Genomic DNA, 27921 nt, shown 5'->3' with positions numbered 1-27921 from the left:
GCTCAGCTCTTGCCATGCAGTACTTTCAACTCAGCTTGCAGATGCAATGATGTTTCCTATTACCCAGTTTAAAGAAAGGGATCTAAAAGGTAGAGGACTTGACTTGTTTTTTCAACAGCAGCAACAATAAACACATAGCATTTAATCTTCATAGCTCTTGTTTCACTAAATAGAACACACTACTTGTATGCATCTCCCCTTTTTTAAAAAGCAAAGTAAGTTATTTCTATTCGTTAGAGTATTACAGTTGAACTTAACATTATTATTGCTGTAACAAAAATATTACTTATATTAGCAAAGCACTTATCTTCTATTCAAGATGAACAGTTAGCAGCTAATCAAAAATATTAGGAAGGAAATAATTTTCAGATAATTTGCATTTTCAGGAAAGGTTTGTATATCAGATCATGACATCTGTATACTTGCCGGACTAAGCTCAAAAGGCCAAAGTTGTAGGTAGTACTTATTATACTGAGATTTTGTAATGTGGTTATTCAGCTCTGCTGGTAGTACAGGTGACTTCTCATGTGCAGACATGAGGTGCTCCCAGCTTCATATTTTTGTAATAATTGTATCTTGTGCCTGGTTTAAAGTAACATCTAATATGTGTGGTGATGATAGGTTTTACTCTGTATACTGGAGTGAACAGACTGCTGTGGCAAATGGGCTTCTAGGTAGAAATTATAAAAATTAAGCTCCATGTAACTTAAATATCCCTATTGTGAACATTCTAGAGTGGGTATATCTAAGATGAGTATCTGAAGTCTAAATTGATATAAAAATTACAAGTCTCTCATAGGCCTTCTAACTCTTCATCAATCTTGGAAAATACTTACTTGGTAATAGATCACAGCAAAATTATGGATTGAAAAGATTATGGTTTGGGTTTTTTTTTTTTTTTGTTTTTTTTTTTTTTTGAGCATGGAATCATGACTATTCAAAGGCTGATATTGCTTCTCAGGACCTGAAATAATCTCCTGTTAGTAGTTACTGAAGAGGCATCCCTGAGGCAATAGTCACTAATTAAATTTTCCCACTGCAAGATTTCGCCACCAGCCGGTGTAATGACCCTACACTTCTTTGTGGGCTTCATAGGCACTTCCTGGAAAGTTTTTTTGTTCTTGCTTTACCATAAAGTTGATGATGGCTCTCTGCGGGTTTGTATTGTAATATGACACAAACCACAGCAAGGTCAGAACAGGTGTAAGGTATTGTACTGGTTCCAGTTCCTGGCACAGAGAGGCAATAACCAGCTGGAATTTGGCTGATTTTAGCTGGGAGTCCCAGTGTGTTTTGGGCTTTAATACTGCCCATCTCCCATGCTTGCATTTCCCCAGCTCAAACCAGAACCCAGACTGGAACTACATTTGTATTGATGGTGATTTTCAAAGATTTTTGAAAAGAAATTCCTCCTTACAGTATTACAATTCAGATTTTTTTTTTTTTTTGGTAAGCACAGAAATGATCCTCAGGCTCCAGGTAGGAGCAGACTTGCCTGGCCTTGTAGTGCCTGTGCTGGTAGCTGGTAGTATGGTACAAGCTGTTACCTTCTATTGCTCAGTAGTGAAACATTACATGAGAAACTGTAATACGTAATAACAACTTAATTAAATTGTGATATGTTGGGTTTTTTTTAGAGATATTAACACTAAAAGAAGTTTTCCAAATTGCAAGCAATGGTAAGTGTAAAGTATTAATCTTACCAATATTACAAGTATTATCGTAGATTACTATTTGTCCTTAACTAGTGGAGTTAAGCCTGTAGGCTTAAAGTAGCTAATTAAGATTTAATTTTTCTGTGTGATAGTTACTCAACTTTCCCTGGTTCTGTAAATCTCTGCTCTGTGTACTGAAGCATTAAGGCAAATTGAAAGGGGTTTTTTACAAAACCTTAAGTGTATGTATGATTATTAAATAATGTAAGATTATGCCACCAAAATTACAAATAGAGTAAGGTGCTAGTTCACTTCTTAAAGTCAGGATTGGATCATTTTGAAAAATTACCTTCCTAAAATGAATTTCATAGTTCTCTTCCCTATTTTCAGAAGTTATTTTTTAGCTGCCTCTAATATATCCATGTAGAGAACTTATTATTTAAATAAGATTCTACTTCTCTCAATGAAAATTGTTTCATTGCTTTAGAACCAAAAAAGGTTAGAAACAGGTTTTCATAATGTAAAGTTTCTCAACTTAATGGACAGTTCTTCTTTGAAAAATAGTGGATGTTTAGGGAACTTTGTAACAATTTGGCAACATTTGCATCTGGTTAGATGCATTTCTTCAGCCCAAGTATTTGTTTCAGTGAAGTCATTATAAACAGACAAGAACAATTCCTCAAGGTGTTAAAATGACAGAACTTTGCATTCAGCTGTCTCTGTAACACTGTGATATAAAGGGTTTTCTGCTCTGTTTCATTAAGTCATTAATTTGTGAAAATGATCGTAAATTCTCTCTTGATTGCTTAGATCATGATGCTGCCATTACCAGATACAGTCGGTTGTCAAAAAGAAAGGAAAATGAAAAGGTTTGTAGAACAAAATCTTAATATAAAGATTTTTAGAGAAGATTAGAAATAATTTTCATCTTGTATATATTTATGATGGCACACAGTGTATGGCAAATTCTTTGTGACAATTGATAGCTTTTAGCAGTCTAGACAGAAAAGCAGGTTTCTCCAATACATGCCTGTCCTGACAGTGCTTTAGCAATAATATTGTGGTATCATAGTCAGTTTGTTTTTGTGAAGAAATAACCACACTTTCCAGGTAGAAAATGATGCTGTATTTGTTTTTCACATATCTCATGTTTAAATTAGAGAAGTAGAATAATAAATGATGCAGCAGCTGGTGATAGAGGGTAGAACATGACTGTGGGTTTTTCCATGCTGGCTATAAAGCTGTCCAGAAGCATGTGATCAATGCCAATCTCAAATTTTCCTTTTTTTTCCTCCCCTTGTCTGTGTCTCTTCAGATCAAGGCTGAAGTTACAGAAGATGTATATACTTCAAGAAAAAAACAGCATCAGACTATGATGCATTATTTCTGTGCATTAAATACTCTTCAGTACAAAAAGAAAATTTCTCTGCTAGAACCCTTGCTAGGATACATGCAAGCTCAGGTAATTTCAGAGTCTGAAAGCTGTAGGTCTGAAAGAAGAAATAAAAGTGCTTCATGAAGGTTGATGTACTGAAATCCATTGCAAGCCCTCTTCTGCAGTCCAAGGAAGGAAATGGAGAAAGAGACCCACTCATCCACTTCTCTGAGCTGCCACAGCTGCTGCCCTGATGGTGCCATTAGTTAGCCCTGGTCATTGCCCACTCACTGCAGGAATCTCTTCATGACATGCCCTCGCTGCCATCACAGAGTCTTCTAGCAAAGTCTGGGTGACAAATACAATGGTTAATTTTTCCCCAAAACCCAGATGGTTGGATTTGATGCAGTCCCTAGATTATCACTGCTGGGCACTTGATTCCACGAAATGGAGGAACTAATTAGAGCTTTCATGCAAGTGCACATAGAAGTGAAGCTTCTCAGCAAATAACATGGAGACAGTTAAACTCATTGCTATGGCAGCTGTCCTGAAATGAGATACTCATCAAAAGCCACAAAACTTTTCAGTCAAGACTGTGGAGGAGCCAGAATGCTAAAAAACTTTCTGCTTTGGTTTTGCTTAATATTAATAAGTACATGATTGGTTTACTTGAGGATGGGTGCAACAGAAACTAGAACTATGATAAAGTTATTTGGACAGACTTAATTTGTATTTTTGGAAGTAAGTTAATTAAGCATGAGCTTTGGGTTTTTTGCAAGTCAAGCTTTCCAGCATCTGGCACTGCTACAGTGACCTGAGTAGAAATCAACTTCTGCACACTGTCTGAAAGCTTTCCAAAGGCAAGAACTCTTGCTTTCTTTTAAAACTTTTCAGCTTGTATTTAAGAGCCAAGTTCTGCATGTTTTGTGCAGTAAAGTAAGTGCAACCTGGTGCTCTGGTTCTAAGAAGCAGAAGGGCGGGGCCATGTCCCAGGGCTTCCTGTTGTAACCTCAATTTAGCTGTGGCAGATTTTCTGGTCCATTATGGAGTACCCTGTGCTTAAAATACATATTGTTAGTTACCTGTGGATGGCCCTGGACAAATCCTCACAGGTTCTCTCCTATGTGCCCCAAATAACCCTCCCATAACAAGAGTTAGCAGAATGGTGGCATTGAAAAGGGACAGAGTCCTTGGGAGTGTTTCCAGGGCCGTTCCTGTGTGCTTCTGTATTTCCTCCAGGCAGCTCTGTTCACGTCCTTGTGACACAAATGCCACTGCAGTGCCAGCAGCAGCCTTCACCTGCAGCCACAAACACACATTCTGCTGCTTTTAGTAAGAGGCTTTGATGGGAATGAGGGATGAAAACAGATTTTTCTGATAAACTTGAGCCTCCTATGACTTAATCTGTTAATTGTTAGTGTAGTTTTATTAATGACTAAATTCTCCATTTTCATCCTTTTTTCTTTAAAGATAAGCTTTTTTAAAATGGGTTCAGAAAATCTTACTGAGCAACTGGAAGAATTTTTGACCAATATTGGCACAAGTGTACAGAAGTAAGTTGGCTTTGTTGAATTTTGAACTTTTATGAAAATTATTTTTTTATATTTCTACTTCTTAATAAATTATCTTTGTTAATAACGCATTTTTTTATCTTAGTGTTCGCAGGGAAATGGATTGTGAAGTAGAAAACATGCAACAAACTATAGAGGACTTGGAAGTAGCCAGTGATCCACTGTATTTGCCTGATCCTGATCCTACCAAATTTCCTGCCCATAGGAACCTAACACGGAAAGCTGGCTATCTCAATGCAAGAAAGTAAGAGTAACTTGTTATTTAAAAATTCCACAGTATTTAATTTTAAATTAAATTTAATTAAAGAAGCCAGAAAGTTTTTTTAGATGTTAGCTATGCTGGTTTTATATATGTAGCTGAATACATCACATAAGAGCTGTTCTGTTTCTTTCTTTGGCCTTCTTCACCTAGTTAGTATTAAATTAATTGTTACGCTGACATAATCTCATTCAGACGCAAAGCATAATTATTCTGACTTTAGTCTAAATTTTACTGAATTTTCACAGTTTAAAAAAAAAAAAAAAGGTTTGAGAGTGTAATTTTCTGCATCCTAACTGGGAAGTAACAAGATTCTATCTATCAGGATTGTTCTGGAAGTGTCTGTTATAGCTTTGGGATTTAAATTACTAATAAAACATTGTAATTTTGATCTAAACAAGGCAAAACACTCTGTTAACCAAAATACCTTTGGAAAGAGCTTCTGGATTCCGTGCAGCTCATTGTCCACAGGAGGGAGCTGTGCCTCTAAGGAAGTCCCACAGCTGTTTTTCAGAGCTACTAAAAAAAAGTTGTAACATTTACATTTTTTTACTGTAATTTATATAATAAGATCCAAGGAATTAAAAAAAAAAAAAGGTTGATTACTTTTACAACAACAGTTAAAATAAAATATTTACTGAATGAAGCATTAATTTCTGTATTAGAACACAATTGCAGCAACTAATATTATAGAGTGAGCAAAAAGAGAGGCTAACTGAGGGCTTCTTTTTATCTTTTAGTAAGACAGGGCTGGTGTCTTCCAGTTGGGAGAGACAGTTTTACTTCACTCAAGGTGGAAATCTGATGAGCCAGGCAAGAGGAGATGTGGCTGGGGGACTTGTCATGGACATAGACAATTGCTCAGTGATGGCTGTGGACTGTGAGGACAGGCGGTACTGTTTTCAGATAACATCTTTTGATGGTAAAAAGTGAGTGGTCTTACATTGCTGGTTCTTGTAAGAAGTACTGGACTCAATAATTAGGGAAAAAAATATGGTCTGCCTTTGTCCAGATGTTAACTAGCTATATTCTGTGGATATTTAGAAGCAAAATCTGGGATATCCTTTTAACTGTGTTAACTGGATTTTTGTTTACAAACTCTATAATGTAGCTCAGTAGTATTTCATAATAAGATTATGGTAATTAGTTGACAATCACACATTGCTTTTTGTGAATATTTAAGTATTATATGGATACAATTAGAGTTGTGTTGCTTTTCTGTTTCCTGTTGAAAGGAAAGCATAGGTTCCTCCCCATCCTAATTAAATGTTGACTGCACTCAGCATAAACACAATCTTCAGCCTTTCATAGCTTGTTCAAAGTGTAAATATGAAAATGTAATTTCTTGCCTGACTGTATTTGTGAGACATTTTAGAGACACAAAACTGTGTTTTCTATTCTCTTCTTTCAGGTCATCAATCTTGCAGGCAGAAAGTAAAAAAGATTATGAAGAGGTAAGCTTATAGGAGGTGTGCCTGGAGCCCAGTGATTTTCTGCTGCACAGAAAGAAGACATTCCTAACAAAAAAAAATGCATACTGCAATTTTTTCTGTTTCTATTTATTAATAAATTATTTTTGTTAGTAACATGGTGTTTATCTTACTGTTAATGTTAGTTTCCTCCTTCAGATAAAAGTTGAAAAACCAGAACAGGAGCAAATTGTTTTCCAGAGCAGAGAGAGAAAGCAGATTCTAGCTTGCAGATACAAGAAATGAGCAAATTCCACAAAAGCCAAATTGAATTTTTATAATGTTGTGAGGAAACAATGTAGCACAGAATAAAGAACAGAGAATCCTGATGAGGATTTAATTCCTTAATTCCTTTAATTTCTTAGAGTTGTGAGTTAAACTTTCTTTAGTTGTAGTATAACTAAATTAATTTTTGTGAATAAAATCTTGAAATGTATGGCGCAGTGTGCGGGTGGCAGTAAATTTAATAACAAGCTGGGTGTGCAGAATATTTGGCTCCCTGAATTTACAAAGAAAGTAGAAAAAGTGTTGAAACTAGCAACTCAGGTATTCAATCAAGTTTGTTTAGAAAACGTAACAGATTAATTTTTCTTTTTTCTTCCTCTTTTTCAGTGGATTTGCACCATAAACAACATATCTAAGCAGATATATCTAAGTGAAAATCCTGAGGTAACTACTAAAATATATAGTTATGAATTTTATATTTATAAAGTAAGTTCATATTGATACAAACTTAAATAATGATTTTTGCTTACTAAATTAGGGGAATTGGCCCAATAAAAACTGTTTTATGTATCTATATATGAAGTGTGTCTTCATGGGTTTTAGTTCACAGTTGAGGGCTGCATTTCTCCAGTAAGATTCTTCCATTGATTTTCCTGGCTACATTTGCCTATTTTGCCAGAGTTATCATTGGAGCTTTTCTCTGTTGCCTTTTATTAGCACTGGCAGTATTTTAAGGGATATGTGTTCATTTAAATTGAGAAAGTTAACATCAGGTTATGTGTTTGAAGAAAAATTGGAAGAAAATGCTAGAGATGTGTTAGTGAAAATTTAAGAATGCTAGATTCTCATGAAGGGTTGAGTTTATAACTTTTCCCAGTCGCATATAAATAAAATCTAAAATTTTATTTTGAGAAAAGTGTTTTCAGTTATTTTTTCCCATCTCTGCTGCAGGAGATTGCTGCCCGTGTGAACCAGTCGGCTCTGGAGGCTGTCACTCCTTCTCCTTCCTTTCAGCAGAGGCACGAGAGCATGAGGCCAGCTGTGTAAGTGAAGCAACCAGAGGCCATTTGAGGTGCACATATAAAAAGAAAATCCTGGATAAAGTTCCAGGGGAAAAAAAAAAAGCCTAACAAACCTACAAATGTTTTTGTGATCAGAACTAAATCTTGGATAGGCCAGAGGAAAATTTCCTGAACACGCCTTTCACTGCTGGAGCACTACTGAGCATCCATTGTTACAAGTAATCCTAATTCCAGCTGGTGGACACCTTGGTTTCATCATATCTGTTTTGTTGTGTGATTTCTTGATGAGATTTTTCTTCATATGTACAATTCCTGGAAGCAGACCTCAGATTGTATTATACTTAATATGTGATTATATATTGGTATTAAATCAATCTGATGCATTTATTAATGGAAGTAGTAACTTTCTGAAATTTGACTAGGTACATAGATTTGTTTGCTATACCTCGATCTGCAGGTTATTTTTGTTTTGTTTTATATCTAAGGTCTGGAATATTGTATGGTTTAATTCATTACCAACCAACCTGAACTGACATACCCTAACTTTGCCTTTTTGGTTTTGTTGTAGACAATCTCGTCCTCCTGCAGCTCGTACCAGCAGCTCAGGGTCACTGGGATCTGACTCAGCAACTCTCTCAGCACTTTCCTTGGATTCCCTTGTTGCCCCTGACACTCCCATCCAATTTGACATAATATCTCCAGTCAGTGAAGATCTGCCTGGCCAAGCAAAGTCATCAGGGCAATCAGGCAGGTAGGAAATGTAGAGAGAAGGAAAAAAATCCCTAAAGTTAACGTTACTAATTCAAAAACATACAAACAAGAAAACCACATTTAAGATGCAGCTCCAGCACACACATTGCCTTTTTCCTGACTGATGCCACAAATTTTGTAGTGGCCAGTGGAGCAAAACAATTTGTTAAACTGTTAAATGGAATTGTACAAAAAGGCTTAATTACATCACTAGTGTCAAGGTGTAGTTTTCTATTTTGCAGCAGCTTTTCTTGCTTTAACAGCCAATGCTTTTATTTATTGATTTATTTTAAACTTTTGGTTTCACAAAGTATTTTCCTTTCCTATTGCTTGCTCACCCAGCAGCTTGGGTTATTTCCTCTTGGAAACTCAAGAGAAATTTGGTAGCCCTGCCTCCAGGTGATGATGGCATACGATGACACTCCTCTTAAGCTGAAAGGTGAGTGAAAATGGTCTAGGCTTCTAGAGTAATTTCACATACAAACAAGTTCAAATCATCTTAAGAGTTCATCCAAAACATAAAAGCATTTTCTCCTACTTGTTGTCTTATTTGAGTGGGAGATGGACTAAAAACCAAAGACATGTAAATCATCACTGCATTTCTAGAGCTATATCTATAGAATTCAGATATGAACCAAATGTATTTGCAGATCCAGCTGCTCTTAATAACAAAAGCAGCTAAAAGAGATTAAAACTGATTTATGTGATTCTTGTCACAAATATGTGTTATATCCCCCTGCCTCTAGGAAAATATTTGAATTTTGAATTACATCACAAGAGTTGAAATTATAAACACGCAACTATTTTTTCCTTTTTTCCACAGTTTTCTTTTCATTGTTGCTTGGTACAGCAGGATAAGCAGGTGGCCAACTAGATCTTTCATAATACACTGATTTAAAATAGACTTGAACTGTATAGCAGGAAGTGCAAAGCTGAAGACTTGGCTGAGCTCCTGTGGGAGCCTGGTGTAGCTCAGTTGGTCAGAGCAGGATCCCACTAACACCAAGGCTGTGGATTCAGTCCCTGTATGGGCCCTTCACTGGAGAGTTGGACTCGATGATCCTTGGGGGGTCCCTTCCAACTCAGAATATTCTGTGATGTCATCAGTTATAATTCTCGTTTAGAAAATATTTTTCATAGCAGAAATGATACAGTTGAGCTCAGTATTTTCAATTAACCATTGCCTTCAATAAAGAACTGCAGTGTTTGTACAGATAGGTAACATGTTTGTTATTAAAAAAGAAGTACTTTTCTTGGTTTCTGATCCTGATGACATATATTTAAGTTTTATTTTTGCCTTTTGATAGATTTTGTGAGATTTTGTACTTACTGTTCCAGTTTAATATTAAACAACAAGAAAAGTCTGAGCAATAGAAGATGCTGGTAGAAAGAATTTGCTTTTACTATAATTACACAGGTCAGCCTTTAATGAGATGGTTCTTGATTGAGTCCATGTTATCTAAACATTGTAGTTATGCCATCTTGGCTTCAATCTAGAAAAAAATTATTACTTTAAACTAGATATCTCTTAGTTAAAGCATTTCTGATAATTGATAAAATATGGCAGTCAGTTTGAGTAACTGAACAATTTTTTTTCTCATACTTCTGAAATTTGTTTTTAGAACACTAACTATTCAAGGTAATACTTTGATTAATCCCATAAAAAAACTAATTAAAACTATATTGAACCCTTGCCAGTAGCTTTTCAGCTACCAATCAGCCAAAGAGAATGGGTAATTTCCTCTACAAATATTAAATAAAATGTCTCTATTTCCTATGCTTATTCCTTTACTGTTTTTGAAAAATGCAGAGTTGGAAGCCTAGAGTATTTTCACTTTTCTCTGTAACTGATAGTAATTCTGTCTCTGAGAGCCAGAAATAGCCATGTTTCTCTTGACTCTCTAGGAGTAAAACCCCATGATGTTTTGAGAAAGCTGCATTTGAAACAAACCTGGGGCTTCTCTTGAGTAAGTAATTCAACACCTTGACAGTGATGAGAAGTGGGTGCTCCTATGGAGTACTGAAAGGGCCTGGTTTTTGGCTGTGCTTCCTGAAGCTGTTCTGTGACATTTCCTCCCCTAAAACTATAGCTTTTCAAACATTACCAAGGTTTTGGTTTGAGCTTAATTCAAATATTTAAAAAAAAAAAAAAAAAAAAAGTGAGCAAAACTTCCTATGGCAGCAATAGGACAATAATACCTGGTATTTTCCCCATAATGTGGAACCTCAAATACAGCAAGTTATGTCTCACTCCTGATAGAATTGCTTTTCCTCATAGTTCCTGATATATTATTCCTCCAGATGACAAGTTTGTGAGCTCATTACACATTGGTATTTGACACAGCATGAGACTACTGCACTATCCATGAATGGTTCCTGTCATCTGACTCCTGCTTTAATGTTTTCATTTTTGATAGACGCACAAACCCTTTTGGTGAATCTGGAGGCTCAAAACCTGAAACAGAAGGTAAAACAAAATTTCACTTCAATGCAAAATAAAAATAAGTTTTGACAATTGTAGTTCTGTTTTCATCTCTTGTATTCATCATCTCGTTTTCATCATATTTTGTATTCATTAACCAAATGCAAAGTTGTGTAGTAACTGCACCTCTAATTGCTGAATAGGAGCAATCTCTTTCCAAGTTAGGAGGAGTTTGAAGTTTTCCTGACTGCAATCCACCTTTGGTTTTGAATGGGAAACCCAAAATGGAGTTTTTTTCAATACTTTTTTTTTTCTTAGATTCAATTCTTCATCAGTTATTTATTGTAAGATTTCTTGGCTCTATGGAAGTGAGGTCTGATGAAAGCCCAGATGTTGTTTATGAAACAATGCGTCAAATACTCGCAGCTCGCGCCATCCACAACGTTTTCAGGATGACAGAGTCACACTTGTTAGTCACTTGTGACTGTTTAAAGTAAGTTTGCTTCCTGACTTCTATTGATGTTTATTTACAGAATGATCTTCTTTCACTTTGGTAAAATTTACTTTCTGGTTTGTCTTTAAAAACAAATTTTTAGGTTAATTGATCCACAGACACAAGTTACAAGACTACGAGTAAGTAACTTTGCATTTTAAATAAATACCCAGCAATGTAATTCTTTTACTTTAAAAATGTTATTATTAGATGATAGCAAAAATCACTGATAGCATGAGATTTCCAGCCAAATTTCCAGTGCTATTAGGAGACCACTGCAGACATTTAGAAACACTTGCAAATCAGGTTTAGGGGAGTGATTTCAATGGGTCAAATTGGCTTTTGAAAATCCCCTCCCCCTGTGATCTGAAAGGGTAAAATATTAAAGAGAGAACATTAATGATGGAGTCTCATTAGTTCTGAAGTCCAAGAGGGTTTGTTTGCTGTTTGGTTTCTCTGTTTGTTTTGGGATTTTGTTTTTAATGCATAATTGCCTTGAGGGTGTTGAATGGTTTCTTGTTTTTCTACTTCTTTATAAAAAATGCATTTGACAGGAGTAAGTGGAATTCTTGTTAGGATATCAAATAAGGCCAGCTTAATTCTTTAGTAATAGCAGTCTTCATTCATCGTATTTCAAAACTCTTCCCTTTTCCCCTTTTTATGCATAATTTATGGTCTGTCAGATTTTGTGGTTTTAAAAACAATCAATTTTTTGGAAGCTCTGAATTGCTTTCATTTTCATAAAAGAAAATCTTGAGCATGGAAAAATATCTTGATATTTAAAGTTTGATGTTAATTTCAAAAATGCTCCAAAGCTGTCACCTTTTTTAAGTGAGATACATCAACTGAGAGTATGTCCCATATACTAAATGCACATATCTAATTCCAGGAAAACTCATCCTACCAGCTTATAGCAGCTGTGGCAGGGACTCTGAGAATTTTTAAGTTCATTGTTTGATGAGTCTTAAAAAGATAAAAAGATTTTTGAAGTCCAACCTCTTTTATGAATAAGAACGCAAAACAGTTTTCTTATAACAAACTAATGAGGGTATGTGATTTGTATGGGTTGGTTTTGGTTTTTTTTCCTTGCTTATATAATTGAGGAGAACTAAGCTAATTGCAATAAAGGTTTTTGAGAAGTAGTGCCTTTACATGGAACTAAATATTGAAAGCTTAGTCACAAATGTAACTATAATGAATGATTAAAACAAAACAGGAGTGTATGCACTTTTAGGAAGATGACTGACTCACACTGCAAATGTAGTCCTTTTTTTTCACACGGAGTGTGTTTTTTGACATTTGCTTGTCTTTGGAATAATTTAGTCCTTGCTGTCTATTTGTGGTTTGTAATTACATTTAGTCAGGTAACTTCTTGTGCAGTGGTTGTGCAGTGTATTGAAACCTCGTGTGGCAAATATTTGGAATCAGTTTTAATCTCTCCCTATCTGATCCTTTTGGCAGTTTCCCTTGCCCAGTGTAGTGCTGTATGCTACACACCAGGAGAATAAGCGCCTGTTTGGATTTGTGCTTAGAACCTCGGGAGGGAGAGTGGAGAGCCGCCAGACTTCCATCTGCTATATATTTGAATCAAATAATGAAGGGGAAAAGGTATTGGTGATGGTTGTGACTTGTATCAGTTGTGAATATGGATTCAAGATGCTAGATCCATTCAAACTGTTTTAAGGCATTTTTTAGATACTGAAAAAGTTAAACCTGTCATTTTAAGTGCCTGCAAATGCTTTCATGTGCTGTTGTATTTAATTTGGGATACTGGCTTAAATTTAAAGGCATTTTTAATTATTTCCATCTGTTTTGTGTTTAGATTTGTGACTCTGTTGGATTGGCCAAACAGATAGCTTTACATGCAGAACTGGTAAGAATCTTTTCGGGGCAAAGGATGCTGGGGAATGGAAGGAAGGGGGTATATTTAAATATGTGTAATAGATTGTATTCTGCAAGATGCTTCTAGATGCAGCAATGCTGTTGTATATTTTAAGGAACTTTTTTCCTAGAATTTAAATTCAAATGAAAAGACTGACCAATATCTATTGTAGAACAATATTCAATATAGGATTAATTTTGCTATTTCTAACAACCATACCAGTCCTTTAAAAGCAGAATAATCAAAACAGTGATGTCACAGTCTTGAGCAAGCTCATATTAATCAGTAGTGTCTCAAACATCTCAGGCTGTTACTGACTTTATTTACATTTTTGCCCTTTAGGATCGAAAAGCCTCAGAAAAGCAGAAGGAAATAGAGAGAGTCAAAGAGAAACAGCAAAAAGAACTGAATAAACAAAAGCAAATTGAGAAGGTACCTTCATCATTATTTCTTAATATTAGGTTTTTTATACTTACTTTCTTTTGCAGTTTTGTCCAAAGCTGTCCACTGATAGTATTGATAAATCATTTAGAAATCATAGTAATGGTATCCTGTGTCCAATGCAGATGGCTTTAAGGGTAATACTCTTTTTCTGATTTCTCAACCCCCATCTCAACTTAGGACTTGGAGGAGCAGAGCCGGTTGATAGCAGCTTCCAGCAGATCCAACCAGAGCAGCACAGAAGGACAGTTTGTAGTCCTTAGCAGCAGCCAGTCAGAAGACAGTGATTTAGGAGAAGATGGAAAGAAGAAGAGAGAATCTGAAGCCTAAGGTTGCCTGCTTCATTAAAATTGGAATCATTAATATATCTGGTGAAATGGCACAAGTTCTACAAGAGGTGAAATGTAGGTGGAGGGTCTGTCATGTTATAGAAAAGACTTCACAATATATAGACCCTATTATGCCTTGATTTTTCTTTCTCAGTTAAGTGATTTCTATTTCCTGTCAGTATAATTTCTCTTGTATGCCAGATGAAGCATGGTGATGCTGCCATGTGTATTACAAACATATCTTTTCTCAAGGCTTCTCTGCAGTATGGTAAAAAACGTGGGTGTTTTCTCCACTTACCTCTGTGCAGTTGACTGCTTTGGAAGCAAACCTGAAAAAGCGTTGGCCTTCAGCAGTAACACTGAAATTTGTTCTTTACACTGCAGTATGGAAAACACCTTGCTGGAAACAAAAGTGAATGTCCAAATAAGATAGTGCTAAGCTTTACCCAGTTTGCTGCACATACCTGTTCTTAGATTTAGAAAGAAGGATCCCCATTAGCATCAATGAGATGTGCAATAGTTCTAAACAGAAGGATCTTTTTTGTTTCATTTTGCACAGTATGATACTGTCTTGATTTTGTTTTTTTTGGTGAATACAATGCCAAAAAAACTTATTTCAACAGGAGAAAAAGATACTGTCAGACCTAGATAAGAGCTGAGGAGATGCAGTTGAACTTTGTTGCATGAGGAAAAGCATTCCTCATCAAATTATGAGTCATGTATATAGCCTTGTAGTACAAGTGCCATGTTCTTGGTTTTCCCCAGTACTTGGATTAAAAAGCTGTAAACCTTTGAGTTCATTTTTATAAAACATGCTTAGAGTTGCAGGAACATCTTGAATTCCATCAAATGAAAATCTTCTGCATATGTAAATGCCTTGCTGCTAGTACACTACATCTACTGGAAATGAGTTGAGGCTCTTTAGTCTTTTTATGGTTTTGTGAACAGAGTTTATCAGTTCTGAAGTAAGAGATGATGCCAATCCTACATCCTAGAGTCAGTTCTGGAAAGCATTTTTCAAAGTGGTGTCTGTTTACAGCTTATAATCTGCACTCCATATTCCATACCCTGTGTAATATTTATTTTGTATAGTATTAGATGTGCATTCACCTTTTGAACCAGAAGAGAAATCTTGTTTGAAGAGAAATATTTATTTTTGCACTAATTACTATAAATATTAAAATCCAGAGGAACAGAAAATAGCTAATAGTGGCATGAAAATAACAGGATATGTAGAGAGAAGAGAATATACTTATATTCCAAGTTATAATATAACAGTTATGAGTTCATTGCAGGGCATTTCTGGTGTTCAGGAATGGAAGCAATTTTCAGAGTATCTCCTCAGCAGCTGGTGGTGGCCCAGCCCTTCCTAGCCAGAGTTGTTCAGTGCTGATCAAGTAAGTTAGGAATCTCAGGTTGTGTCTGCTGGATGGCTGTAGGTGCACAGAGGGCTCTTGTAACTCATGGGTGTGCCCTGCATTGGCCAAAGCCTCCTCCTGCCCTTGGTGCTGGAGATGGGACTTGGTGCAGGGGTTGGTGGCCTCAGCTCCTGTGACAGGAGAGAAGGGCAGCAGTGCCTGGGCAGGAGCAGAGGCAGCTGGAGCTGCAGAAGCTCTGGGCAGAGGTTTTACACCACAGGGGCTGGCACAGCCACCAAAGGGCTCTGCCTTGAAAAAGGAGTGGAGGAGGCTGAGGAACAGAGAGCTGCCAGGTTCTCTTCCTGAGTTTGTTACCAGATTCTCTTCCAGGGTGATTTTCATCCCCAGAGTAGCCAGTCACTTGTAGAAATATCTGTGTTTGCTGTTGCCCAGTTAGGTCACATACTATTGCCCTGTGGCTGGATTTAGCTAGCACAGTGCCACATGGACCACACCAGCCTGAGACTTCTTGTGAAAGACAGTGGCATTTTTATTTCATATCTAGGCTTCTATTCTCAGCTCCCATTTTTAAGAGACTATTATTATTCTTGCCAACAAAACTGTACAGAGAGGCACCAAATCAATTTTTTTCCCTTTATGTGCTTAAATCAAGGCTTACACAATGGCAGGGCAGTTTGACTCTGCAGATTATTCCAGTTCATATTTGTTTGTGTTTGTTTTTATTTACTGATATTTGTTTCCTATCAAATAATATCACAGGGTAGCTCAAGGTTACTATGTCTTACTTGTATCTTTCTCAAGTATTTACTGAGGATGAAGCAGTTTGGAAACAGCACAGGAAGCCTCTGCAATCAGTTGTCTCTAGTGTCTAGAATCCAGTCCTCAGCTTGTCAGAGAAGGTCTAATTGTGTTAAGCACTGGAGCTGCAGTAGCCCAGGCTCCAGAGGGAGGACAAATAACAGACAAGCACTCTCATGAAAAAGCATTTCTGATGTGCAGCCTGTTTTGCATTAGCCTTATTGAAGAAATGTCAGAAAATAGAATTACTGTATTTTTCAAAAAAATACACCATTACTCATAGATATAAATCTGCAAAGATGAGGAAGAAAGGCTAATAAAGTTGGCAGGTGAATTTACTGTCAAATGGGATTTTTTGGTTTTAGCAATAAATATTGGAATTACTCCATTTGCTTTTCAAGCTTTCCATATCTGCCATTAAATGTAGCTTTCTAAGACAGACTAGGAGTGAAATACATTTTGCTTATGTTGGATGATTCTCATCTTAACCACTAATAGATTGATATGCATGAATGAAATGTAGGAGTTGTTAGCTTATTTAGAGGAGTTTCACTGGTGTAAAATGAGCAAGAAAGTGTAAAATCATCTGGGATAATGATGAAAGCTACAAGAGCAAAGGGCATGTCAGCAGAGCTGGGGAAGTCAGACTGGAATGGCAATTGGGTTAGCAGGGGAGTGAGAATTACTGAGCTTTGCCTAAGGAGGATCACAGAAGTTGTAATTAAAACTATCTCAAGGCAAAAACAGCTGCTGAGGTTTCATACATGACCTTTTTTCCTATAACGTTTAGAGCTACTTCATTAGAAAACAGCTTTGTTGTTAAAAAAAAAAAAAAAAATCAGAATGATGCTTGCTATTTTCCATGAGAGTATATAACTTTTAGTAGGAACACCTCATGGTCTGCTGGGAACTGCTGTGGTAGAATTCCACCACCAGAGTATTTTATTATTGTAACTAAACTACTAGATGGTTTCCTTTCCTAATTTACAGGAGATTAAATAAACTCTCCTGTTTATTATTTCCTACTGCCTTTTACTCACAACCTGATCTTTCAAGCACTTTTGGCTGAAGCTGTAGTTAGCTTCATGTGCATCTACTATTACTTCAGTCACTTCTGAAAATAATCTTTCAAGTCCATGATTTTGAAGTGACTTCATGTAGGTACTGAATTGGCAGTGTTGTTCAGGACTAACTTGTTCTGTTGCTAATTGCAGCCTCATAATTACTGGCAAACTTCTATCCCTTAAATAAGAGGATATAAAGCTCGTTACACTGTGTAGATCTACACACTGCAGACCAAGCCAGTCTTGCTGTCAGCTGTTTCAAGCTACATACATCCTTTATGTATGTAATGGCATGAATATACAAATATGTCCAATGTGCTTATGGGTATGTGTTTTATTGCATTACAGATTATATTTGGCACTCCTCTGTGGTAACTGCTAGATTTGGCCAAGTCCTGAACTAGAGGACAAGGCCAAAATCATGTACTACTTAAACATATCTAACTGGATATGATCAGGTAGTGAAAAGTCAGTTGCGTGTCATAGTCTTACTTCATTAATCTGTTTGAGTTTGAAATTGTATCAAGACAATTTACTGTCCAACAGTAAATATTTCAAAGTTAAGAAACATTCCCCTTCTAAAGGGCTATCAGATTTCCTCTTTATGTGGATGTAAACCCAGAGCTTAAAATTGTGAAACAGCTGATGCTATTTATGAAGCTGTAATTGATGTACATCAATATAAAGAAATAAATTTGACTGATCAAGGTAAATTTTGTCTATGCTTAAGGTAAATACTGATTAATTAGTTGCACAGCATTTGGGACAAGCCAGTGGTGAAAACTATGCTACAATATAGTCTCTTATTATTTAGGAAATAGTTCACTTTGAGAAAGAAAACTGCCACTGCTTAGTGAATTTAGTAGAGATATTGTCTACTGTAACAGCAAAAGCTGATACCTTACATTCTTTCTCTTGCTCTATATTACAAAAATTCTTGCAAGGTAATTAGTCCCCAAGGCTTCTTGTTTTAATTAAGCACTAAGTTGCCATTTTTAACCCCTGCCACAGTGATATCTAAGCTGTCATGACAAGAGTAAGTCAATGTGTCATTGTGAATGCACTTGTATTCCTAATGAAGTTTATATTGCAAGCTGAGGATTTTTGTACAACCTTTCTGGTCATTTTTATAATAGAGTGGAGTGGTCAAATTCTTATGATGGTGTTCTGGATTGGTCCTGTTCTGGTGAAGTGTAAGTGATTTTTGCAGTATTTGAGACTGACTTGCACATTTTCCCTGAATAGCTGTATTAAGAACAACCAATGGCATATTTTGTCAACTCTGATTGTTGTGTCTTAATCTTGGAAACATGGATAAGTAACCCTGTTGTGCCAGGGCTCCAGTCAGCATTTTATATTTTAAATAAAAGCTTAACTATAGTAACTTTCTGGGTGAGACTTGTACTGATGCAAAAACCTCCTACATTGTTCATCATACTGACTTTCAGGAAGTACCATTAAAATAAGTTCTAACATGCAGGTATAGCCCTCTGTTGTCAAGTGTAGCTCAGTTCTCTTAATTTTTATAGTAATAGCCAGATAACCTCAAGAGGAAGTTGTAACGCTTGGAAATGCTCTTAATCTATTTTTGCAACAATCAGAGACTGAAGGTGAGCAGGAGCTGTGGCAGCTGGCTGGGCAGGACCCATGGGGGGCAGTGACCAGGGCCATGAGGGCTCTGAGGAACAGAGTGCAGAGGCTCTACCAGCACAACCATTACCCATGGGCATTGGACATATCTTCACATGCTCAGTTAGTTTATTATGGGATAAACACCATGTAAAGAACCATGGGCCATAACCACATTATGGTTAAATTTGTATTTTATAAGGTTTGTAGATTTTTCTGGGGAAGAGCAGATTTTGAATTCTGTAACTTCTGTGATAAAGATGCATGTATAACTAGAAAAAAAAATCTATGCTTACTTGATTATGAAGGAATAAATACTACTAATACCAAATGTGTTGATGAACTTCTTTTTCAAGAACTGATAGGAAACTGATATTCTTTTTTAAGAACTGAAATAGGAACTGATATTTACAGTATTTTTAGAAGGAACAGACATGCTGAAGGTATTTCTAAGATTTCTGTAAGACTTCCTAAAATGATAGGGTTCCAAAAGTTTAACCTCCACGTCTATAGAGAGAAGCTCCAAAAATTGCAAGCCTGACTTTGGACAGCACTGTGTAAGGAGAACCCAGTTCTAGAGAGAATAGTGCAGGTTCACTGGTGGATGAGACATACCAGTACCTGAGAAGGAGCTGCAGAGCTAACACAACTTTCAGCAGTGCCAGCTCGATGAAACACGGGTATGTCACTTGACCTGCTGTGAGGTTTCTCAAGCTTAATCCCATTTAATTGCCTAGAATGGGGGATTGCTTTATTGGGTAAGGAAAAGAACTACTTAAGCTGCTCTTCAGAACTTCACTGTAGGACTTCACAAATAAAGACTTTCTTGTCAAGAGAAGGGAAGAAGTACAAGAGAAAAAACTATGTACCTTCCTGGCTTTAGTCAAATCCCTCACCTTTAACTAAACCCTGAGTTTAACCCTGGAATGAGGGTGGTGGTATCTCATATGACAAGCTTTAATTTAGCAGTTTGCAAGCTTGCAGCCCTGTATTGTACACTTCCTTAACTTGTCACACCAGGCATTTAAAATACTGTTGCCATAACTTGCAGATAGGTCATAGTCCAGGAGATCCTTAGAATGGGATCACTCATACTTACATTTTGAGGGTCTCACCATTTTCTTCAGGGGGTGAGGGGAGAGCACTGGCATTACTTAATATACAGAGGAGAGAAAATGCCAAAAGAAAAAACCACAACAGTCTTATGCACATTAAATTCCATTTGAAGTACAGGACAAATACTTATGCACAGTTAAGGTTGTAGATCCCTGTGAAGTTTTCCTGTCCATAAAGATCATATTCCTTGTACAGGATGTAATCTTTCAAGCAGTTTGGCAGTGGAAGGAAGGTCATGAAGACAGGACAGCGGAGGCGCAGCCGGCCCATGCATGCCCGGATCTTCAGACGGCAAAGGTGCTTCAGAGAGCGAGGGTTTGCTAGAAAGGAGAAGCAAAATTAAAATGCTACCAAGGAAAAAGGCCCCAGTGCCAAACCAGCTTGTTTTCATTAAAAATGTAAACAGATGCTTACTTAAAATGAAATGGATGTCTGGCCAGAGTTTTTGTTCTTTGAGAACTGCTTCAAGCTTCCAGCAAATCTTAACATGATCAACATAATCTAACATGACTCGCACTACTTTCCCAGACACGTGCTTCAGCCAGGACAAGGTTATCACTTCACAGAACTGATGGGAACAAAACATTTAGTAGGATAATATTTGATACGACAGTAAATTACTTCTGTCTCTGAGGACAAAAACAATTACTTGAGCGGGGTTTTACTTGAGAGGTTACCATAGCTTGCCTAAGCCTGACTAATAGAATCTAAAAATCTGAGAGATGGTTATTTTGTACTAGATCCAAAAATAAATGTAAGCAGCTGTGTATTTGGGCATTTGGTGCTTAAAAAGAAGTGATACCACTCTTAAGTGCTTAATATGAGGATCCACCAGCCCAGTCCATGCATCATCCCCTTATTTTTAGGTTAAAGAAGGGTTCATTAAGTTCAAATGGACTTTACACACTGTGAAACAATGACACTGATGAGTGTCTCCAGGAAGTTCTTTAGGTTTGCTTATTTCTGCTCAGTGTTTATCCCACCAGTTCCAGGGGTCCTTTCAACAGCCTTCCAGTCTTGGTGTTCTAGTACAGGACAATGCAGAGAGCCAACCTGCAAATCTCTGCTTTCACTGCATGGACAACACTGCCCTGGAGAGCCAGTTCCTTACTGATCATTAGCATATCATCAGCTATATTTTCACAATTCAAAATTACTGTTTACAACATTTGCCGTCATGAACTAGGCTTCATAACAATATCTGGTTAATCTTAACACCCTGTCTATTCCTCTATGTGTAAACTGTCTTCAAAACTTTTTTCTGACAGTGCATGTAGCCCCTTTCCATTTAGTTTTAGGAAGGCGATAGGACAGCACCCGCAGCCGTGTGACACTTACCATGGTGTCTTTGATGACGGTGGAGGTCCAGCCGTCGGTCACGTACTGGGAGTGGTCCCCGCTGCCCCACGGGCAGTCGAAGCAGCGGTGCACGTCGTAGCCGTAGTTCAGCAGCATCCTCAGCATGACCTCGTCCTTGAGGGCGTACTGCAGAGCCGACGGGAAATGCGTGGTGTTCACGCGGCAGAAGTAGTTGACATTGGCCCCGTGGCGGAGCAGCAGGTTCATTAACTCGTAGTTGCCCATTCTCAAGGCTAGTTGGAGGCAGTTGATGGGATCTTGGTTTGTCAGGGCTCCGGCGTTGAGCAGCAGCTGCGTTGAGCAGATATCCCCGTTGGAAACGGCGAAGTACAGGGCTGATTTCCGGTGGTCGTCGTAGCCTTTGCGAACCCTCTGAGCCAGCATAAAATTGGCATCAAAACCCGACTGCAGGAGAAACTCAAGGCACTGAGGATGTGCTCCTGCTGCTGCTGAGTGAACTGGACTTATCCCACTTTCTTTAATGGCAGAAAAATCAGTCACTGGAACTAAATATTTGAGAGCTCTGAAAATTTAAAACCAGAAGCATCTCAGAATCTTAAACATTTTGGTTCACTTAACTCATCTTTGAATTTATCTGTGTTGCTGGGCTTCAGAATTCATCATGACTGTTGGAATAGTCTAATACCAAATCAGTACCGTGGCATGCATTGACTTGAATTGCTAACAATGCAATGGATGCTAGCTTTACATCTACTACACATAAAATATTATTATATTATATTATTATTCATGAACAACCCATTCCTTGCTATAGGAATTAATTACTCCTTCTCAATAGAAATTTTTCCTTGAAAGCATAGTGTTATTGCTTAACCTATAGGGATTTGGGAATGAAGAGAATATGTATTATAACATGAATACATATAATCTATAATGTAATATATACATCTAAGTTTAAATATTACAGTTAATATACAGAAAATATTAATACAGAAATTAAGAATACTCAGGTGCTTGTTTCTCATTTGTTAGTTGTGATTTCAGCATAAATATCTTCCAATAGTCCTACTCTCTTTAAAATAGGGATAACCCTTACTATCTGTCTATTTAGTATATTCACCATTCACATTTCTCTGATGGGGTGGAGATGGGACATTGGCCCAAAGGGAGTGACAATGTTCCAAGAATCTCAGCATCAGACTGAACAGTGTTACTACTTGTGACAAATGGGGAAATACCAGAGGGACTAAGATGTGCATCCTAAAATCATGAAGATTTTATCTTAACTGGTCTCTTACATTCAGACAAAGAACAGACATATTTACACAGTCAAAAATAATTCCTTGTACAAAGCTACAGATTTTCCACCTGCTTTGAATAAGGCAAAATTAGTAAAATTAATATTTCTGGTGTCACTATTATTTGATTTTTAAGTATATTAACTCACAGAAAGTGTCCTCTATATGCAGCTCTGTGGATTGGCAAATGACCCGAGTGCTTTGGTACATTGGCATCAGCCCCATATTCTAGTAAAAGACTCACAGAATCTGGATTTCCTCCTCCTGCTGCTTCAAATAATATAGAAGCACAGTCCATTGCCTGTGAAAGAACATCTGCACCTGGGAAGAAGCAGCAAGGGTTTTCACAGTCACTGTAAATATTAATCTGCAATTAATATCTCCAACCACCCAGTGATATGGTATTTTGAATTCTATTCTACACCAAATAGAACCACTGTGGGCATAAATCTTCATGTTGTATCCTTGATTTTAGATGTGTTTATGTAATCCTTACAACAAGAAGGTCCAAATTGCTTTGAACACAGTAAGAATTGTTCCTTGAACTGCAGCAGCAAAAGGTTTGGTTCTTATTCATCAAAACAATTGCTTTTGGTTTACAAACAATAAATTTCAATCCTTTTACTTTACAAAGAACAGGCAGGTGTAACTGTAAACATGAGAGCACCCAGTATCCAAGAGTTCATGCAATCCAGTTCCAATGCTGCTGAACCATCATGTAAAATTCCCCATAATAAATATCTTGTCAAGTGTGCCCTAGGGTGACCTGTCTATATGAGAAAATAATAGGGCATTTAAAAAAAATTATAAGTACTCACTAAATATTAATATATTATTTTAATATTATACCAGGTGGTATTTGTCAGGCTTTCACTACATCACAACAACACTCAGTGTAGATGACATTTAATTTTCTCTAGCAAGGTGAGCTACTTCTGCTGCTGTTTTTGAAGGCATATCTAAAGCCTTCTCTTCCTATAAGGTCCTATATAATAAAGTCTCACCTTTTTGCAGTAAGAGCTCCATAATTTCAGTATGTCCCATCTGTGCAGCCAGTGCTAGAGGTGTGAGCCCATATCCACTGCGGGGGTCAGGATCTGCTCCCGAATCCAGGAGAAGCTGTACCAGCTCCTTCCTGCCCAGTCTGGCTGCCTCATGCAGAGCAGTTCTCTCATGGACACAGCGCAAATTCACTCTGGCACCAGATCGTAGCAGCAAGGAGGCAATGTCATGGGAATCAAGTTTAATTGCTGTAGGACAGCAAGCAAAGCATCAGACAGGATAATTATTCAGTGCTTTTCTGTGCACTATGGCTGCTGTTAGGTGACTGCTCACTGCTCCTGGCAGTGCTATTTAAGCAATGAGAAATGCCACCCTACATTCAAAGGTTTAATTCATCAGCAAGTCTGTTCTTGGCTTACAGGACAGCACTAAGTATGCAAATGAATAATTTCGTGGTAATCTCTCTTTCTGTAGATTTTTCTCCTCTCTGTTGCATTTGGTAATGGAACAGAACACAGCTTTCCTTGCCACTAGATGGAGACCACACCAGAGCCCAGTGCTCAGGAGCTGCCATCAGAGCTCTGTTGAATCTCCATAAGCAGTTACCACAATATGAAACAAAGTTTATAATGACTCTTTCATATGCCTTCTTAGCTTAATAAGCCTGAACTTTTAAGTCAAGTAGGAATTTGTGTTAGCTTCAGTGGATGGAATCATTAGACAACACCTTTCTCTCCTCTCTTTGATCTTCTAGGCTGTGCAGGATAGCAAGTGTGCTTCAGCAGGACAGATTAAGCTGAGCAGCTTCAAGTGCCACAGCTGCTTCAACAGTGCCAGCATTCTGTGACAGAAACCCCACTATCTGCAACCTACATGGCTGCTTTAGATAAATCCTATGCATTCCCTTCTTGGGGGATGGTGCATTTTAATGCCACACACTTCAGAAGTATCTAGGAGTTCTGTACTGTATTTTTTTAAAACAGATGGCCCTGACTTGAAACTACAGCCATTTTACAAGGATGGACTGAGGGTCCTACACATGACTGATAGGCCTTTTTCTCCTCTTTTAACAATACTTTTGGAAAAGAAACCACCTTTCCAGTACAGAAAAATGTATGGGATCATCCAAGAAACTTGAGTGCTCCTTTAGAATTTAGGTAATGAGAAGATACTTTCCTTTTTTAGGTAGAATTCAGTAAGAACGAAGGCATCATAGCCCAAACTGAGGGAGGCAAAGGAAATTAACACAGAATGCTTTTGAAAAACATTTTGGCAAAATATTGTTCTTTAGAAATCATGAATTACAGTTCTTGTGCATGATCAAATTAAAGTGGCATTCACACAAAGAATGTAGGTATGAGACTATACTAGGACTATAGTAGCTATGGGACCTTATTCCTAAATTACAAAATATTAAAGAGAAGCGAACTGAGAATGTCAGCCTGTCTTCTTCACTTGTCATCCTTGGACTAATGACAGCAATATCTAAATAGGGACAAACACTGCTTTGCACTCTACATACTGCAGATAAATCAGGCTGGTTTGCTATAATTTTGGATCATTAAAACCAATTACCACAGGTTTTTCAGAAAAAAAGGCTGATGCAATGAAGGAGATACCATATGGCAGAGAATATGAATGTTCTATGCCTGCAGACACAAAGGGCAGTAGTAGCATGAAGAAGCAGAAGGACTCACGACCTGGCACCACTGCAGAAATTATGCCAAGGGAAGCAGAGGATGGCACTCTGTACTTCATGGAGAAAGCTAATTATCATCTGAGAAAAACAGACAGGTACAGACCTATTCGATGCTGAGATTAACTTTTTTTTTCTCTTTATAGCAAAATATTTTAGGCATTGAAGTCAAATATGTCACCTTAAAACCTAAAATGTGTAACTGTATCCTCACCTCATTCCCTCACCTCTCCACCCCTAAAAACAGTATTCACCTATAACTAAAGGAGAATCTCCCTCTTCATTTTTAACATTGGGATTGCAGCCATTGAGCAGGAGAAAGTGGACATTGTCCACAAAACAATTTCTTACTGCCACCAAGAGAGGAGTTTCCCCTTTTAGCGTGGACTGTTCCCACGTAATGTCACGGGAGGCTGAAATACAAAAAAGCAGAACACATTTGAAGTTGGACAATTCATCAAACCTTACTTTGTAAAACTTTTTAGTGGAAAACTAGAAGGACTTTGTACCTTTTAAAGTTATTTCAAGGATGTTCTTATTTAGCTGTGCTGCAGCTTCATGCACAGGAAGCCAGCCTTGCTGATCTGCTTCTTCAAAAGCAGAACTGTGCTTCACCAACTTCTTCAAGGTCTCCTCTTGGCCTGTGATATTTTAGCATAGGTACATATCCCATTACACATCATAAGACAAAATTTAGGCAATAATACATTAAGTGCCATTTATCCCACCAGGGTACCTTGCTCATTATGAAAGAAAGGCCTGGAGTTTTCCTCTAATTTTAGGAGATGAAGCACTGGAATTTTTGAAAGGTGTGACACTTGAATCCATCTCACTTCCATGATCCTATCTAATAAGCTAGCTTTTGGATGCCTTGTTTTTAGTTTCCTTACTTCTTCCAAGACTATATAAAGGAAAGGTGCACTTAAATCAGGTGATCAAACCCCCAAAGTGTATCCTCAGCCATTCCCAGGGGTTTAGGCTTAGTGTGGTGTGTTTGTACTTAACTGTCCGAATTGCTGCAATGATCTGCCCATGTTCTTTACTTGCAGTACACTGGAAACTGCATAAACAGAACAAGAATGAAAGGTGAAATAAAAATTCATGTGAAGCTAAGGATATAATTATACCTTACTTCAAATACTCTAATTTAGACAATATGTTAGATTTTTCTAAGTTACATTGGTTTTTGAGGGGTTAACACATTGAAACACTGCTTTTGTTCATCTTTCCCTGATACTGTAAACACTGAATTTTTCAAACAAAAGCCAACACTTAAATGCTAAAATGAGGGGAAGCTCCCATACCAATCTACTTCTACGTCACCTACATACTATCTTCATAAAGTCTTATACTCATTAACATATTGATGTAAAACATCACCTGAAAGTTTCACACATTTCACATTTTCCAAGAAACAGGTACACTTTTTCAGGGAGGACTCAGAACAAGTGAGCTACCAGTGCTTTCCAGTATCCATGGGACAAAGTCAGCACAATACAACTTAGAGAGTTAAAAAAGGAAAATAAGGTCTATTAAATGTTTGCAGTAATGCCAAGAAAACACCCAAAATAGAAATAATAACTTATTACCTTTCAAACTCTGTTGCACTGCCGCTTGTTTCAAATTTATGTCTCTCTTGTAAGCTTTCCTGAATAGCTCGCTGGGTAGAGATTTCCTCATCAGAATCACCATCAACCATATACACAGAATTATTCATGGCAAATCAGCAGCACCACATGAATTAATTCTGCACAGAAACACTGTTTTTTAATTAGAAGCAGATGTTAAATCTTCAGGTTAGATCTGGAGTGATAGAAACACTGTGTCAGTATCAAGAGAAATGAAACAGCTTAAAATAAATGACTACACTATTATATGCTTAAGGAGTCATGCTGTTCTTGGCATATTCAAGATCTCAGATATTCCATTAGGCTCAAACCTCTCATCTGTTTTACCTTATCAAAACTTCCACTTCTGTCTTTCAATAAAGCTGGTCTGACAAAGCAAAACAAAACAAAACTACAGGGCAAGGTAAAATAAAATTAATAAATAAAACTGAAAGCTAATAAATAATTTGGCAAAATGAATGAGCACAGGAAATTTAAGGAAGTTGTCAGCATGCCAACTACAAAGCTTGAATAATTCTAGAAACATCTTAAATTTGGGCAGCAATAATTCATAGCAAATCTGCATAATTTAATTTACCTGGTCCACCAAACTTGTGATTGCAAGGCCTTGCTCTCTAATTGCATATATAGCAAAAAAGAAATATATTAGCAACATACACAGTAAGAAACTGCTAGTAATTGATTTTATTATGCCTCAGTGAGTACATAGACTACTTCTTCTTTCTAAATATACTACTAATTTTCCTATGCATTGAGAAAATATACTGGGTTTACTCACCTTCTGAAAGAAGGAAAATCTCAGCCTTTGAAGAAGTGATTATTAAGCTGAAAGTGACATTTTCAGGATTGTAAACAATCTCTGCAGAGCCCATGTCCATTAATAGCTCACTATAAATACCCGATCATAAGATACTCTGGGACTTTCTCCATGTTTCTTTCACACACGTCAGTTATGTTTAATAATCTGACCTGATAAGTGGTGCCAACAAAAAAAGGATTTAAAAGTCCAGCTTCCTTGTAAAAATACTTTTGAGTTCAGGAATAAGAATTTCAGACCTATAGCAGTAAGTATTGCACTGTAAAAAGAAAATTCTTTAG

At 37.2% G+C, this 27921-nt stretch overlaps 2 protein-coding genes across 18 annotated transcripts in view; one reads left to right on the top strand and one right to left on the bottom strand.

Annotated features, from left to right (window-relative positions):
• Window positions 1-19094, top strand: part of APPL1 (adaptor protein, phosphotyrosine interacting with PH domain and leucine zipper 1) — a 25618-nt gene extending 6524 nt beyond the window's left edge. For both annotated transcript variants that reach the window (XM_021532634.2, XM_085590576.1), the window contains 18 exons: window positions 2-89; window positions 1638-1679; window positions 2466-2524; window positions 2971-3117; window positions 4501-4583; window positions 4687-4845; window positions 5601-5789; window positions 6272-6314; window positions 6942-6998; window positions 7506-7597; window positions 8145-8327; window positions 10744-10793; window positions 11067-11241; window positions 11345-11381; window positions 12703-12849; window positions 13064-13114; window positions 13466-13555; window positions 13745-19094. In XM_021532634.2, the coding sequence (XP_021388309.1) occupies window positions 2-89; window positions 1638-1679; window positions 2466-2524; window positions 2971-3117; window positions 4501-4583; window positions 4687-4845; window positions 5601-5789; window positions 6272-6314; window positions 6942-6998; window positions 7506-7597; window positions 8145-8327; window positions 10744-10793; window positions 11067-11241; window positions 11345-11381; window positions 12703-12849; window positions 13064-13114; window positions 13466-13555; window positions 13745-13894 (1842 nt within the window). In that variant the 3' untranslated portion in view covers window positions 13895-19094. The remainder of the gene's footprint in view (window position 1; window positions 90-1637; window positions 1680-2465; window positions 2525-2970; window positions 3118-4500; window positions 4584-4686; window positions 4846-5600; window positions 5790-6271; window positions 6315-6941; window positions 6999-7505; window positions 7598-8144; window positions 8328-10743; window positions 10794-11066; window positions 11242-11344; window positions 11382-12702; window positions 12850-13063; window positions 13115-13465; window positions 13556-13744) is intronic.
• On the bottom strand, window positions 16009-27921 carry ASB14 (ankyrin repeat and SOCS box containing 14). Of its 16 annotated transcripts, none has more exons than XM_085590579.1 (10): window positions 27602-27921; window positions 27401-27435; window positions 26785-26998; window positions 26204-26255; window positions 25705-25840; window positions 25450-25608; window positions 23502-23747; window positions 22647-22818; window positions 21218-21761; window positions 16009-20447 (listed from the first exon to the last, which is right to left on the bottom strand). In XM_085590579.1, the coding sequence occupies exons 3-10, from the start codon at window positions 26910-26912 to the stop codon at window positions 20058-20060; spliced, it is 1827 nt and encodes a 608-aa protein (XP_085446705.1). In that variant the 5' UTR covers window positions 26913-26998; window positions 27401-27435; window positions 27602-27921; the 3' UTR covers window positions 16009-20057. The 16 variants fall into 16 exon arrangements, with proteins under 16 accessions (XP_085446705.1, XP_085446708.1, XP_085446706.1 ...); XM_085590582.1 differs by having other exon boundaries at window positions 26785-26955; XM_085590580.1 differs by having other exon boundaries at window positions 26785-26942.

Source organism: Lonchura striata, chromosome 12 (assembly GCF_050655825.1).
Source record: "Lonchura striata isolate lonStrDom1 chromosome 12, ASM5065582v1, whole genome shotgun sequence".
NCBI classification, from domain to species: Eukaryota; Metazoa; Chordata; class Aves; order Passeriformes; family Estrildidae; genus Lonchura; species Lonchura striata.
Note: the sequence above shows the minus strand (reverse complement) of the source record. Positions and strands in the feature narration are given on the sequence as shown.